The 14130-nt window shown below is 42.1% G+C and overlaps 1 protein-coding gene across 1 annotated transcript in view; it reads right to left on the reverse strand.

Annotated features, from left to right (window-relative positions):
• LOC122790382 (solute carrier family 2, facilitated glucose transporter member 6-like) overlaps positions 1 to 14130 on the reverse strand; it is a 338986-nt gene that overhangs the window by 150885 nt on the left and 173971 nt on the right. Inside the window, exon 4 of the mRNA XM_044057896.1 lies at positions 7916 to 8015. Within this exon, the coding sequence (XP_043913831.1) occupies positions 7916 to 8015 (100 nt within the window). The remainder of the gene's footprint in view (positions 1 to 7915; positions 8016 to 14130) is intronic.

The raw sequence follows: 14130 nt of genomic DNA on the forward strand, positions 1-14130 counted from the left end.
GAAGTTACTAGGGCATGTAATGCCCCACCCTGAATCGGAAACAAACTGTCATCCCTTGCCAAAAGTCTTAATCCTCTACCATATTGTAAATAGGTACAAAGGCTGTTAAAATTAGGTACAGCCATCCAAACATCAGGACATCTAATTAACATAAAACGTGAATACCAAATAGCATATAACTCTTCCCATTTTTAGAAGGAATGTGGGAAACTACTTATAAACACATTTAAAATGAGAGTGACAAAAATAATAGAAAAACATTAAGCACATTTTCAAAGAGTGAAAAGTCTGTAGCCTTAATGAGCAGTCTCACAAAATTGTAGCGCACAAGGTCATTTACTTTTGTTTTGGAAAAAGGGAGTTGTAAGACTTGTATCCTCTTTTTTTAAATTATTGGTGCCACTAATATGTTGCTCATGTAGTGTGGTTTTCTGTGTATTGGGCAGCTTTAAAAATCACTTTTGATATCTGGTGAAAATTATATGAAAGGATAAATCAATCCTGAAAATAATGGCATACCACTGAAAATTGATATGTAAAGTGCAGGGAAAAATCAGGCCTGAAATAATATTCCTGAGAGAGATCTGCCCATTTTATGATTTGCCCTTCAACATTTATTTCAACAATTTGTTAATCGGGTAAGCTCATTGTACAAAAACCCTTTTCACAGGCAACCCAAGAGCATAAAAAAGAAGTTATGTACTCACCATAATTTTCCATGTTTGTAGTCCATCTCGCCCTTCATTCTTAAATATGGGTTCGGAGCCAATCCTCGGCTCCAACTCGACCGATTACAAAGCTCAAAGTCTCTCAGTTGGCTCTTGGTAAGGTAGGTATCCCATAGTGCACTAGTAAGAATCCCCAGATCTTGTTTGCTGCTGTCTAAAAAGTGATAAAAGGTATTTCCATAAGGAAAAACAAAGATGAAAGGTCTCCAACCCTAGGGAAGATAGACACTATCTTGTCTCCAGATTCTCCAAGGATACATAGACGGGGGTAGGTGAGTGGGTTTGTAAGAATGAAAGATGAGATGGACTACAAACATGGAAGATTATGGTGAGTACATAACTTCTTTATGTTCTGTAGTCCTATCTTGCCTTCATTCTTATATATGGGACAGCATCCCTAGCACCTTTTTCTCAGGTGGCTCATGGGAATATACTCCTAAGAACTGTGGAACCAAAGGAGGCTCTACCCCTGGAGGCCAAATCCAATTTGTAATGAGTAATGAAAGTATGAGGGGTAGCCCAAGTTGCTGCTGCACATATACTGTCCATTGAAATTCTGGCTTGAAAAGCAGCAGATGTGGATACAGATCTGGTAAAATGAGCTTTAATTTTAAATGGGAGCTCTTTGCCATTAGAAGAGTAAATAAAAGATATACAATTTGAAATCCAGTTAGATAACATTATCTTGGAGACTGGCATACCTTTTCTTGTCTCCGAAAAAGATACAAACAATTGGTCTGATCTCCTAAACTCTTTGGTTCTATGTAGATAGAACCTTAACTGTCTGTGCACATCAAGATGATGGAACGTATATTCCGCTTTGTTTGAATGATTAGGAAAAAAGACTGGCAGTTCAATAGTTTGATTCATATTAGATTGAGAACAAACCTTGGGGATGAAGGACGGATTTGTACAAAGGGAAACTCTATCTATGAAAAATCAAGTAAGGAGGTTTGACTGAAAGTGCTTGCAACTCTGACACTCTTCTGGCCGACGCAATGGCTACTAGAAAAATTGTCTTCTATGAAAGGAACTTTAAATCACAAGTATGTGCGGGTTCAAAAGGCGGGGAGATAAATTTAGAAAGAATAAAATTTAGATCCCAGGGAGATACAGGTTCTTGAAAAGCAAGTCTTAGCAAGGTAGTGCCTTTTAAAATGATTTACACAATCTGTGAGCCATACAATTAGGTTCATGTTGTCCCAAATGAAAATTGGAGATAGCTGCTAATTGAACTTTGATTGTAGCAGCAGCTGATCCCTGATGAAAAAGTTCAGTTAGGAATTCTAACACTAAGGGAATGGAGGCTGTGTAAGGATCTATGTTTTTTGCTCGTGCCCAGAGAGAAAATCTTTTCCATTTGCTAGTGTACAATTTTCAAAGAGAAGGTTTGTGAGAGGGCATCAGGATATGTGTAACTGCAGGGGAGAAATCATGAAGCCTGGCTAGGGATGGAAGTGGAGCAGCCATGCTGTCAAGTTGAAGGTGTGGCGACAGGGATGGAAAGTGCCTGACATATGTGTCAGAAGGTCTGTACTGGGTCCAGAGTCCATGGATCATCCAGAAGGTAAGGCCCGAGAAAAGGGAAAACAAATCTGATGAGGCCAGTAAGGAGTGATAAGAATCATTCTGCTTCCCAAGGTCTTTGCTTTCTCGATCACTTTCGATATTAGCGGAAAGGGAGGAAAGGCATAAAGAAGTCCCAAGGGCCAATTGTGGACAAGTGCATCTCTCTGTGTCTCCCCTGGTGGGGTAAGGGAGAAGTAGCTGCTGCATTTGGCATTCATTGGGCTGGCAAACAGATCACAGCAAAGCTGTCCCAATTTGTGGAAAATCTGTTCCACGACTTTCTGATTCAGAGACCACTCATGAGGCATCAAGATTGCCCTGCTGAGCTTGTCGGCTATCACACTGGTTGTCCCTGGGATATGCATTGCAACTAGAAAGCATTGGAAAGATATTGCCCACTGCTAAACATGAAGAGCCTCTCGACATAGGGGGTAGGATCTGGTTCCCCCTTGTTTGTTTATATACCATACCACTGACATATTGTCTGATTGGATTGCTATTGTCCCTAGAGGAAGAAAGTCGTGAAGTGCTTGCAACGCTAGTAGCACTGCTCTCATCTCTAGGACATTGATGGTAGGCATCCGTGGTCAAAGTAGCAACGGGTTGGTGAGGTATGAATGGTGTCCTTATTGTTAGTTGACTGGACTGGATCCACCAACGAAGGCCCTTTTTGCAAGATTCTGTTATTAAAATGGGATGAGACAGAGGCAGTTGTTGAAGATACCACTAGGAAAAGAGTAGCCATTGTAGAATTCTCATATGTAGTCTGGCTAGTGGAACTAGAGTTATAGTAGAGGCCATGGTTTCTAGACGTTTGAGCACTGTCTTCACTTTGACTTTGTGTTGGTGAAGCAGGCTGCATATTTGTTGTCTTAGATTTTGTATTCTGTCTGCAGGAAGGCGAGCCATCATTGCGACTGTGTCTATTTCTGTGCCTATAAAAGTCACATATTGAGAGGGCGACAAGGCACACTTTTCCCAATTTATAGTAATCCCTAGCTGAGTGCAGACTCAGATGGTTGAATCCCTGGCTTGTAGAAGTAGGTGCCTGGTGGTGGCAGTCAGGAGCCAGTTGTCCAGGTACGGAAACACTTGGAATCCAAGACGTCTCAAGTGAGCCATTACTGCTGCCATGCATTTGTTGAACACCTGGGGGGTTGTGGTGAGACCAAAGGGCAGAGCATGAAATTGGTAATGATTGGCTCCCAGCCGGAAGCATAAATGACTCCCTTATGCTCTGTCCATTTTTATGTGGTAGTACGCATCTTGGAGGTCTATGGAGCACATCCAATTGTCTCTCCCTAACAGATGGAGTATAGACTGCAGTTTTACTATTCGGAGCTTAGACTTCTTCACTGATTCATTTAACTTGCTGAGATCCAAAATGGGTCTCCAGTCCCCTGTTCATTTTGGCACTAAAAAGAATCTGGAGTAAGTTCCAAATCCTATCTGGTCTGCGAGGACAGTTTGAATTAGTCTCTTTTGAAGCAACTTTTGGACTTCTATAGTTGCTTGATCCCTGTGATTGGGTGGAACATCTGGGATTTTCTTGGTGTGATGAGGTGGAGAAGCGAAGGGTATAGAGTATCTTCTGAAAATTATTCTTTCTACCCACTTCTCTTGGGTGATGTCATGCCAGCCTTCTGGCTACAAAGATAAGTCCCCCGAATGGCTCCAGAGAAGCCCAGTCAGCCCCCACTTCAGGACCGCTGATAGGGACGTCCACGAAAGGAATCGCGGCCACCCTGGTTTTGCGGACCCCCCTGCCTCTAGGGTGATGTCTACCATTACTTCCTTCTCCTCTGCCTCTGGAGAAGGAATCACCTTGTGCATCTGGGAAACATCTCTGAGATTTCTTGAACCACATTTTGCTGCCTCTCTGACCCTTAGGGTATGGTCTAGAAGGGATGGAAAAACATACTCCCATGGCAGAGAGAGTTTTCCCTTCCTGCTCGCATCTGGTGAGTGTGTCTTTTACCTTTGGTCCAAACAGAGAGGAACTGTCAAAGGGGGTGTTGGTAAATGTAGATTTGAAGGGCTCCGCAAAATTACATACGTGCATCCAGGAGTGTCTCCTAAGGGAAACTCCTGAACCGGCTGCCCTGCTCACTCCATCTGCTTCATAAGATAGCCTCATGGAGGAGTTAACAATGGAGTTTAAGGTAGACAACTGAGCAGTAACCTTCTCAGAGACTCCCATAAAGTACCTTGGAGAGTATCTCATAGCTCCTTTAGGAGATCTCTTTGAAGCCTAGTGAAATGGGTGAGGTAATTCAGCAATCTGAGTGTAAAAGTCGCTGAAGAGAAGATACGCTTCCCATATCTGTCCATGGTTCAAGACTCCTGGTTTGGTGGGTAGACAGATGAGGAGGTTTCCACTAGTTCCTTCTTTGTGGCTGCTGCCACCACCATGGCATCTACAGGCACACCTTTAGTCAAAATATGTGCCTGTAGATGCCATGGTGGTGGCATCTACAGGCACACCTTTAGTCAAAAACTCTTTGTCTTTGGGGGCTGAAAGAAATTTGTTGGGCCTTCTGGGGACTGGTTCCATGGCATCAGGAGTTTCCCGCACGTTTTGACTGACTAAATCTAACAGCTCATCGAAAGGTGGAGATACCTAAGAGGCTGAAGGTTGAGACCCGAAAGCCTTCAGGTACACTGACTCCTCATCAGAAGGGGGTGACTGTGGGCCAGCTGTCTCTCTGTTTCAGGATCTCTAGGATATCTATGAAGGAGATATCAGAGGATGACCTAGGGGACCCTTCTAACTTCTTGAGATCAGTGTCAGAGGTGATGGACTCATCAGGGGATCTACATGCTTCCCCTTGCAAGTTCTCTTCTGAGGAGGCTCCTCAGAAGGGTATTCTGGTGAGGTCTCAGAAGACTGGGGGCCACCCAATGGGGGCTCCTGAGGCTGCAGGTCTCTGCTGTCAAGAGAGAGAGAGAGATGGTGCTGAGACAGAGTTCGGAGCTTGAGGGGGAAGAGCATTGGTACCCTTGTGTGGAGCTGAAGACCTAGACAGCACACTCCTCATCATCTCAAAGTCAGATTTATCCAGCTCTGAGGACACCCCCGGTTCCAAGGAAGTGGAAGTAGCCCTTGGCTCCAGAGCGATCGACTCTGAGATAGATGTAGGATCTGAGCTCAACTGAGCCGATGCACAGAGAGGTAGACTCGAAACTGAAGTTCGGGTCCGAGCGTCCCCATTGGGGCCGACTGGTGAGCTTTGGCTCCTAGACACCAAGGATGGCACCGAAGTTGTCAGAGCGGAACTCAGCTCTGAGACAGACAATAGAGGTGCTCGAACTGACAGTTCCACAACAAGCAGCACCGATAGCTCTGGCTCTGAAAGACCGACATGGCTCAGAGGAGGAACAGAAGCAGGTAAAATGGCCTTAGACGGCTCTGGGACCAATTGGGTCAGAGCTGGCAACAAATTTACTAGCGCCAATGACTTTAAAAGTCTGAGCACTACTCTCTCTACATCCTTTTCAGAAAGATTCTTGGAGGATCTGGAAGACATGGTAGGTGATCGAGATCTCTGTAAAATTGGAGATCTGAGTGTTGGGGACACCGGTAATAAATCTCTATACCAGCTCCAAGGTAAGAGTTCAATAGTCGGCTCTGAAAATCTTGGGGCCAAGACTGGAGTGTCAATGTCTAGAACCCTGACTGGCTCCAAAGGCAGAGGAGCCAAAGAGGTAGAAGGTTTGTCCAGTTTAGTAATTTTTTTGTGGAGGTCCAGATAAAACAGTCGGTGTGGGACCGATTTGACTTTCTCTTTTTAAAAGATGGATACCTGGAATGAGATGATGAAGAGCTGGCTAAATCCTCCTCAAAGGAAGGTTTTAAGGAGACCTTTCAGGATCAATTTGTTCTTCCTTTCCTGGAGAACCCGAGAACTAAAGGAGTGTAAGAAGGTACATGTCTCCTAAAAATGTATGGCTCCCAGGCAATAAACACAAATGCTTTGTCCGTCAGTCAGGGACATTTTTTGAGAGCATTTAAGATACTTTTTAAAACCTGAAGGTTTATGATCCTTTGACTCTTTAGACATATTGTCACAAAAAACAATCACAAGAGATATATGTAGAGAATGACAGGAAGTGAGAACAAGGTCCTATAACTTAAATGGGCCTAGCCCTGCTCAAAAAACACTGCACACAAGGAAAGAACAACAGAGGACTAGGTCCTCTAACTCGAACGGGCTTAGCCCTGCTCAAGAAACAACACACAAAGATGAGCAAAAAACTGGGGACTAGGTCCTCTAACTTAAACGGGCCTAGCCCTGCTGAGGAAACAACACACTAGAGAGAAGGCAATAGAGGACTAGGGCCTCTAACTTAAACGGACCTAGCTCTAAACAGAGGAGTAAGCAATGGCCAACAATTTGCAAATACAACTGCAATAAATTCAACAAATACACTAACTAAATAGTACTAACTAACAAGTGTTAAGCTATTAATTTTAAACTACTATTCTAGTCAAACAAAGGCTAGAATAGGTCCTAACTAAAACACAGTCCTACGCCTAAGAGAAAAAAATGTATCAAAAACTAGCACACAGAAAAAGGGATACTACTAAGAAAAAAAAGGGCCTGCGGAAGAGAGATGGCCAACAAGTTTTCAACAACAATTTATAATAATTCAAAAAACACGCTAACTAATTTACTGCTACAATAACAACAGTTAAGCTATTTATACTGAACTACTATATCAAAAAAACGCCAAGAAAGAGAGCACTTCTGAACTCGTAGATACGGCAAACCAGACCTGGGGATTCCTACTAGTGCACTATGGAATACCTACCTTGCCACGAGCCAACTGAGAGACTTTGAGCTTTGTAATCAGCCAAATCGGAGCCGAACCCATATGTAAGAATGAAGGCAAGATAGGACTACAGAACATCAAGTTTTAAAGAACTGTGGTTTGTTAACTTTCAGTTCTTTTGTTGTGAGGACTGCAAGGCATATACCATAAACAGGATATATACATGTATATGGTTCCCCTTCAGAAGGTCAAATGGCTGAAATCTCGAAATGCATATGGCCGAAGCCATATGCTCGAATTTCAGAAGCTTGACCTTCTGAAAGAGAAAGAAAAGAAAAAGCAAGAAAGCACAAAACAGTGTTTCTGCAGGGGGGCAAGCCCCCCTGCACCGCCACACCCTCGCTACTTATTTATTCTAACTCTGAGATCACGCTACAGTGCAGGATGGGAAATCTCCCTTTCTGCTCTGTATGCAGATCCCCATTCAGAAGGTTGAGCTTCTGAAATTTCGTGCATATGGTCTCGACCATATGCATTTTGAGAGTTCAGCCATTCGACCTTCTGAAGGGGAACCATATATATATATATATATATATATATATATATATATATATATATATATATATATATATGTGTGTGTGTGTGTGTGTGTACGTGTGTGTGTAAATATGATATGTACTACATATATACATATATATGTGGGGGGGCATTAAAACAACAATCAGGAACTCGGGGTTTAAATTGTCCTTCTGAGGTGCAGCTTGAATCTTACAGTGTGAAATATATACATACATTTATAATTTTAAAAATATCCTTTTTTTAAGATGTAGCATAAACAGTGATACCTAATAAATAAAGAGTTAAAGATCCAATGACAGCCATCATCTGTGGGCAGGCTCCTAAAGCTCCTCGTACCCCAGGGTGGGAAATCTCGGACACATATACCTAAAATGAAAAGTAGGGAAATGAAAAAAAAGGATTTGATATATTTTTTGTTAAACCAGACATTTAAAGAAATGATGAAAATGAAGCAGTCACAAAAACTGGATTGCAATTCAGACTAATTGTAACTACCACACATATCTGCCACATATGAAAATCTTTTTTTCCTCGAGCCCTAAGCGGTTCTTCTTCAAGCATTTCTTTAAAATTTCAGTACAGTACATTGTGTGTTCTGCACATTTCCTAGGACATCAAATAATTCACTGGAAGTTTTAGAGACAGGTGATATACTATAGCTATAAGAAATATGATCTGGAAGGCAAACAGATTTGGGTAACTGTATGCAATGTGATGAAGCAACACAAATTCTAGCCATGTTTAATTTAGCTGCCAGTTTTAAGTTTCTGTAGTAATAATTCTTTTCTTTATTTGTTCCTCCAGGACACATTTTACAGACATTATGTATATCAATATGGGTCAATTTAAACAATGGGCTACCATCACACCTGCTGAACACAACTGTGTGACTACACATTTAGTCATACACTCAGCTAAACACAATATAAACGTTCACAAATTCATTTGCAATCTACAATATAATATATAATATATAATACTATTGGGGTATTTTGAGAATCAGGTGCAAAAGTAATAGTAGTAGTAACATTACTTTCATGATTAGAGTTTGAAACGCACAGCATGCATAAATAAAATGAACATTCTGTGATTTTGTGTAGTACCACTAACACACAAATGCAATCAACACAACAACTACAGTAAACTTTTCCACCACACGAAAGAAGAAAACAGAAGCCGGTAACACTCAAAAACACCTGAGATAGTCTGAAGAAGTTTGGTGATGCTCACCAGACGAAAGCACTTACCACTTATGCTATTTGGAATAAAACTCTTGGATTTTATTTGTGGATTCCAGCCTGTGTGATTTTAGTTATTTGGTTTTGTTGTTTTTTTTCGGTTAATTGATTCTTTAAGTCCCTTATAAACTCAGGGACTTGTTCCTACCTTCCCTTACATATGAAAATTAAATTGTCTTTATATCTATAATATTTCTCTACATGTTTTGTATAGAATTCATTACCATAAATACATTCATCCTCATATAGTCCCACGAATACGTTTGCATGCATTGGGGTAAATGCTGCCCCCATGGCTATTCCTTGTAACTGTTTATATAATTGACCATTGAATTCAAATATATTATTTTCTAAACAAAAATGTATTAACTCAATTATGAAATGAGTATTAGGGTTATCCCCCAAAAAATACAGGACCACTTCCAACCCAAACTCATGCTTTATAAGTATAAGCTAGTCATATCCATCACCAGAAAATATTTATCCTTGCTCCAACTTATTTGTTTTACTTTCTCTTTGAAATCAAATGCATTTTTAACATAAGAGGGTAAGGCCATTGCTTTTGGAATTAAGCAATAATGTAAAAGACTAGAAAAGTACAGTTGTGTACACTTACCATAAATATAGATGTTCGAGTGTATTCACTGTTGCAGTCATTACATTTGGGTTATCTGCTTGCAGTTAGCCCTCAGTCAGCCTGATTAACAAAGTCTTGGGTCCTGCGTTGGTTGCTGTCCCTTCTTCCATGACGTCAGGGGTATAAAACATGCAGCCGACACCATTGCATCAGTTTTTCTTGCCCCAGATGTCAGGTGCCCCCCTAATGGAATGCAATTAAATATAAAAGTACAAAGATATACCTCCAACAAAAAAGCAAATATACCAAAAAGGCTTAGTAAAGGAAAGTAGAGGTATAGCCAAAAGAAGTTATGGGACTGTAGGGAGGGTAAGCAGGACTGCAACAGTGAATACACTCGAAAATCTATATTTATGGTAAGTGTATACAACTGTACTATGTTCTTCATGTTTCACTCTTGCAGTCATTACATTTGGGTAGATTCCCAAAGCTATGGTTGGGAGGAGGAATTTAGATAGCATTAGGGCCAGTTATAAGGCCCTGCAAGACTGCAGTGGCAAAGCCAGCGCTGGATTTAGATAAAATTGGCAAATGATTATGCTTGGTGAAAGTATGTACAGAACTCCAGGTAGCAGCTTCTAGGATGTCCCTGGTAGGGACGCTTCTGAGAAAGGCTGTAGACGTAGATGCAGCCCTGGTGGAGTGAGGTCTGATCCCCTGGGGGATAGGTTTTCCATGGTGCTTATAGCAGAAATGTATGCAATGGCTTATCCATTTAAAAATGGTTTGCTTTGAAATAGCCTTCCCCTCTGTCCCTGCAGCAAATGCCACCAGCAGTTGTTGAGATTTCCTTTGAGGTTTAGTCCTGTTCAAGTAGAATCTAAGTTGTCTGTGCACAACTAAGGAATGCAGTATCTGTTCCCCTTTATTCTGTGGATTGGGAAAGAAGGTTGGCAAATGAATGGACTGATTAAGAGCCACACTGGATACCACCTTGGGTATGAAGGATGGATTGGTTCTGAGGGACACCCTGTTGGCATGAAAGATGATGAAAGGCTCCACTGCCATAAGGGCCTGTAATTCAGATACTCTTCTAGATGAAGTGATTGCTAAAAGGAAAGTTGTTTTCCAAGAAAGAAGTTTTAAGTCTGCAGTAGCAGCTGGCTCTAAAGGAGGTAGAGTGAGTTTCTCCAAGACAAAGTTAAGGTCCCATGCTGGGGTTGGAGCTCTCCTGGGTGGTCTTAAATTTTTGGCCTCTCTCAGGAACTGCTTGAGCAGTGGATGGGAGAAGAGGGGAGGTTCTGTGTTATAATGAGCTGAAATGGCTGAGGTGTGAATTTTAATGGAGGAAAAAGACAGGCCCTTGTGAAGCATCTCAGTTAAGTATTGTAAAATCTGAGGTAAATTGGGTGCTGTTGTACTCATCCCTTGAGACTGGTTCCAGGCACAGAATCTTTTCCATTTTTCAGCATTAAGATTTTCTATTACTAGGCCTCCTTGCCTCTAAAATGATATCCATCACAGGTTTGCTGAGGGATGGTAAAGGAGAGATTAAGTAATTAGCCAGGCTGCAAGGTTCAGTGTTAGAAGCTGAAGGTGCAGAATCTGGTTCTCCTGCTGAGACAGTAGGGAAGGAGTCTGTGGCAGGTGCCATGGAGATAACCGTGACACACTGCGCAGAATGGGGTACCAGTGTTGGTGCGACCAGTCTGGAGCAATCAAAATCATCCTTGGTTTGTCCTGTTTGATTTTTTGTAGTACTTTGGAGAGCAGAGGCAGGGGGGGTGGGCATAGAATGATAGTTTTTTCCAGCTGAAGGACAGAGCATCCACTTTCCAGGCTTGTTTTGTGGGGAGTCCTTGTGTAAAATGTGTCCAATTGGTAGTTCTGGGGAGAGGCAAACAGGTCAATATCTGGGCTCCCCCATTTGCTTGTCAACATGTTGAAAGTCCTTGGTTTCAGTTTCCACTCGTGTGGGTCCATGATGTTTCTGCTTAGTCCATCTGCCAGTGTATTTAATTTTCCTGACAGGAATTGAGCTTGTAGGTGCACTTGGTAGCTCATGGCTGTGTTCCACAATGCCGTGGCTAGTCTGCAGAGGGGTTAAGAATGTGTACCTCCCTGCTTGTTTATGTACCACATAACAGTGGTGTTGTCCGTCTTTACAATTAGTTGTCCTGGAAGAATGTGGTCCTTGAAGGCTGTCAGAGCATTCTGTACAGCTAACATTTCTTTTTGATTGATATGCAGGTGCATTTGACTTGGGTTCCATTTGCCCTGAATGCACTTCCCTGCTAGGTGAGCCCCCCACGCATAGTCTGATGCATCTGTTGTTAGGGTTTGGCAGCAGGGGGTGGTGTGAAAGGTAGTCCCTTGTTTTGGTGGCAGGCCTCTGCCTACCAAAGTAACTCTAGGCGTAGGCAAGGTAAGATAGGAATCATTGTTTCTAGGTCCTGAGAATGTTGACACCATAGGCTTTTTAGATACCACTGTAGTTTCCTCATATGCAGTCTTGCATATGGAATTAGAAGAATGCAGGAGGCCATGAACCCCAAGGCCTGCAGTATTTGTCTTGCAGATATCAGGGTTTTTATGGCCACTGGTTTGAAGTAGGTTGCCAAATGAATTTGTTTCTCTGGCGTGAGGTAAGCCATCTGGAAAGTTGTATTCAAGCTTGTTCCCAGGAATATAATTTGTTGACAGGGTACCAGTTGCATTTTTTTTTCATTCATGGTGTACCCCAGACAAGTTAGAACCCTTTGTATAAAGGCCAGATGATTCAAAAGTATGTCCTGGCTTTCTGCCTGAATTAGACAATCATCCAGGTATGGGTATATTTGAATACTTCTTTGCCTGCAAAATGCAATAACTGGGGCTAGGCACTTTGTGAATACCCTGGGCGCAGTAGACAAGCCAAAGGGCAGTGCAGAGAACTGATAGTGTGTGTAGCCTGCTTTGAAGCATATGTATCTTCTGCAAGATTCCCTAATTGGGATGTGCAGGTATGCTTCTTTTAAATCTAGTATTGCCAACCAGGCATCTTTGCCTAGCATAGGAAGTAATTGGTGAAGAGTCAGCATCTTGAATTTTGGAATCTCTGAAAAGGTGTTTAGAGTAGACAGGTCCAGGATAGAACACCATGAATTGTCTTTCCTGGGTACCAGGAAAAGTCTTGAGTAGAAACCTTGTCCCTTTTCCTCTTCTGGTACCAGATGAATAGCCCCCATGCTTAAGAGAGAAAGTACTTGTTTTGGGGCCTTTGTCCACTAATTTGGGGGTAGGTCCGGCCACCCGCTTGGTGTTGGCAACATGTGGACGTGAAATCTGTATCCCTGGGACACTATATTTAAAACCCATTTGTCCTGGGTAGTAAGTTCCCAATTCTTTGCATGAAGAGCAATCTTTCCCCCCAGAGGGGCAGTCAGTTGATAAGTGCTTGGAAATTTTAAAAGGAAGTCATTGAGACAGTTTACCATAGGGGGGAGTTTTATTATTCCCAGATTTGGAAGTGGAGACTCCCAACTGCTTAGTTCTGTGTGTCCCTTGGGACTGAAACCTGGGGTTTTTGCTGTGTCTTTGTTTGGCTTGAGAAGACCTGGAAGGGGCTGGAAAGGACCAATTCTTAGAGGGCCAGTGCCTACTAAATCTAGGAGGCTGAACTTGTAAGAAATCTTTAACAGTTTGCATAGATTTAGCTTTATCTTCCATCTTTTTAAGAACTTCCTCAGCCTTGTTGCCAAACAGGTGGTCCTGATTTAAAGGAGCATCCAACAATTTAGCTTTAACATGATCAGGCAAAGATTGCTCCTTAAGCCAAGCATACCTTCTGAGCACAGACCCAGTAACAGCAGCCCTGCAAGAGGCCTCTAATAAATCAAAACCACATTGCAAAGTATGTTTTCCAACTTGTTCAGCAGAATGCATTAAATCCTGTAATTCTTTATTTTCCACACAGTCAGGAATCAACATCATTTTCTGTTTAAGCAGTCCAATAACATGTTGCTGATACTTTAACATATGAAAGTGGCAGTTTAAAGCCCTAATGGCCAAGGTTGCAGAAGTGTAAACCTTCTTACCCCATCTATCCAGCTCCCTGGAGTCTATATCAGAAGGGGTAGGATTTTTAGCAGTAGAAGCCTTAATACACTTGGGCTCCTGTAAAATAGTCTGGATCTGCAATAGGATTTCTAAAAAGGAACTTGTGGGACTCAGGGACCCTGTAGTATCTGTCAGGTTTTCTGGGAGCAGGAGGCAGGGAATCAGGGGCCAAACTAGATTCTGGAAAAGCATCATCAACAATGTCTAGTACAGGAGGAATAGCTAAAGGCCTATGCTGAGGTAGGAGAAGGAAATCCCTAAGCCTCTTTTTTGAAACAGAAAAATCCTGGCTTTCCCAGTGGAAATGCTCCCTTAGAGTATGTAATGTTTCCCCAAAAGAAAAATCCCCAGGAGGGGAAGCAGAGGGAATGGAGTCCTCTGCATCAGAATCTTCATAAGTAGATAGGGGCAAATCCAGATCCTCAGAAGAATCAGAAAAAACAAAATCCTGATCAGAAGATTCATAATCAACTTCAGTCCTAGGCCTCTTAGAAAGGGGGGGTGTTGGCTACCCCTGATTAGAGTTATTACATCTTCAGCCATTCTTATCATTTGTTTTTTAGGCAAA

This window comes from Protopterus annectens, chromosome 16.part0 (genome assembly GCF_019279795.1).
Source record: "Protopterus annectens isolate FY-2018-M chromosome 16.part0, PAN1.0, whole genome shotgun sequence".
In the NCBI taxonomy this organism is placed as follows: Eukaryota; Metazoa; Chordata; order Ceratodontiformes; family Protopteridae; genus Protopterus; species Protopterus annectens.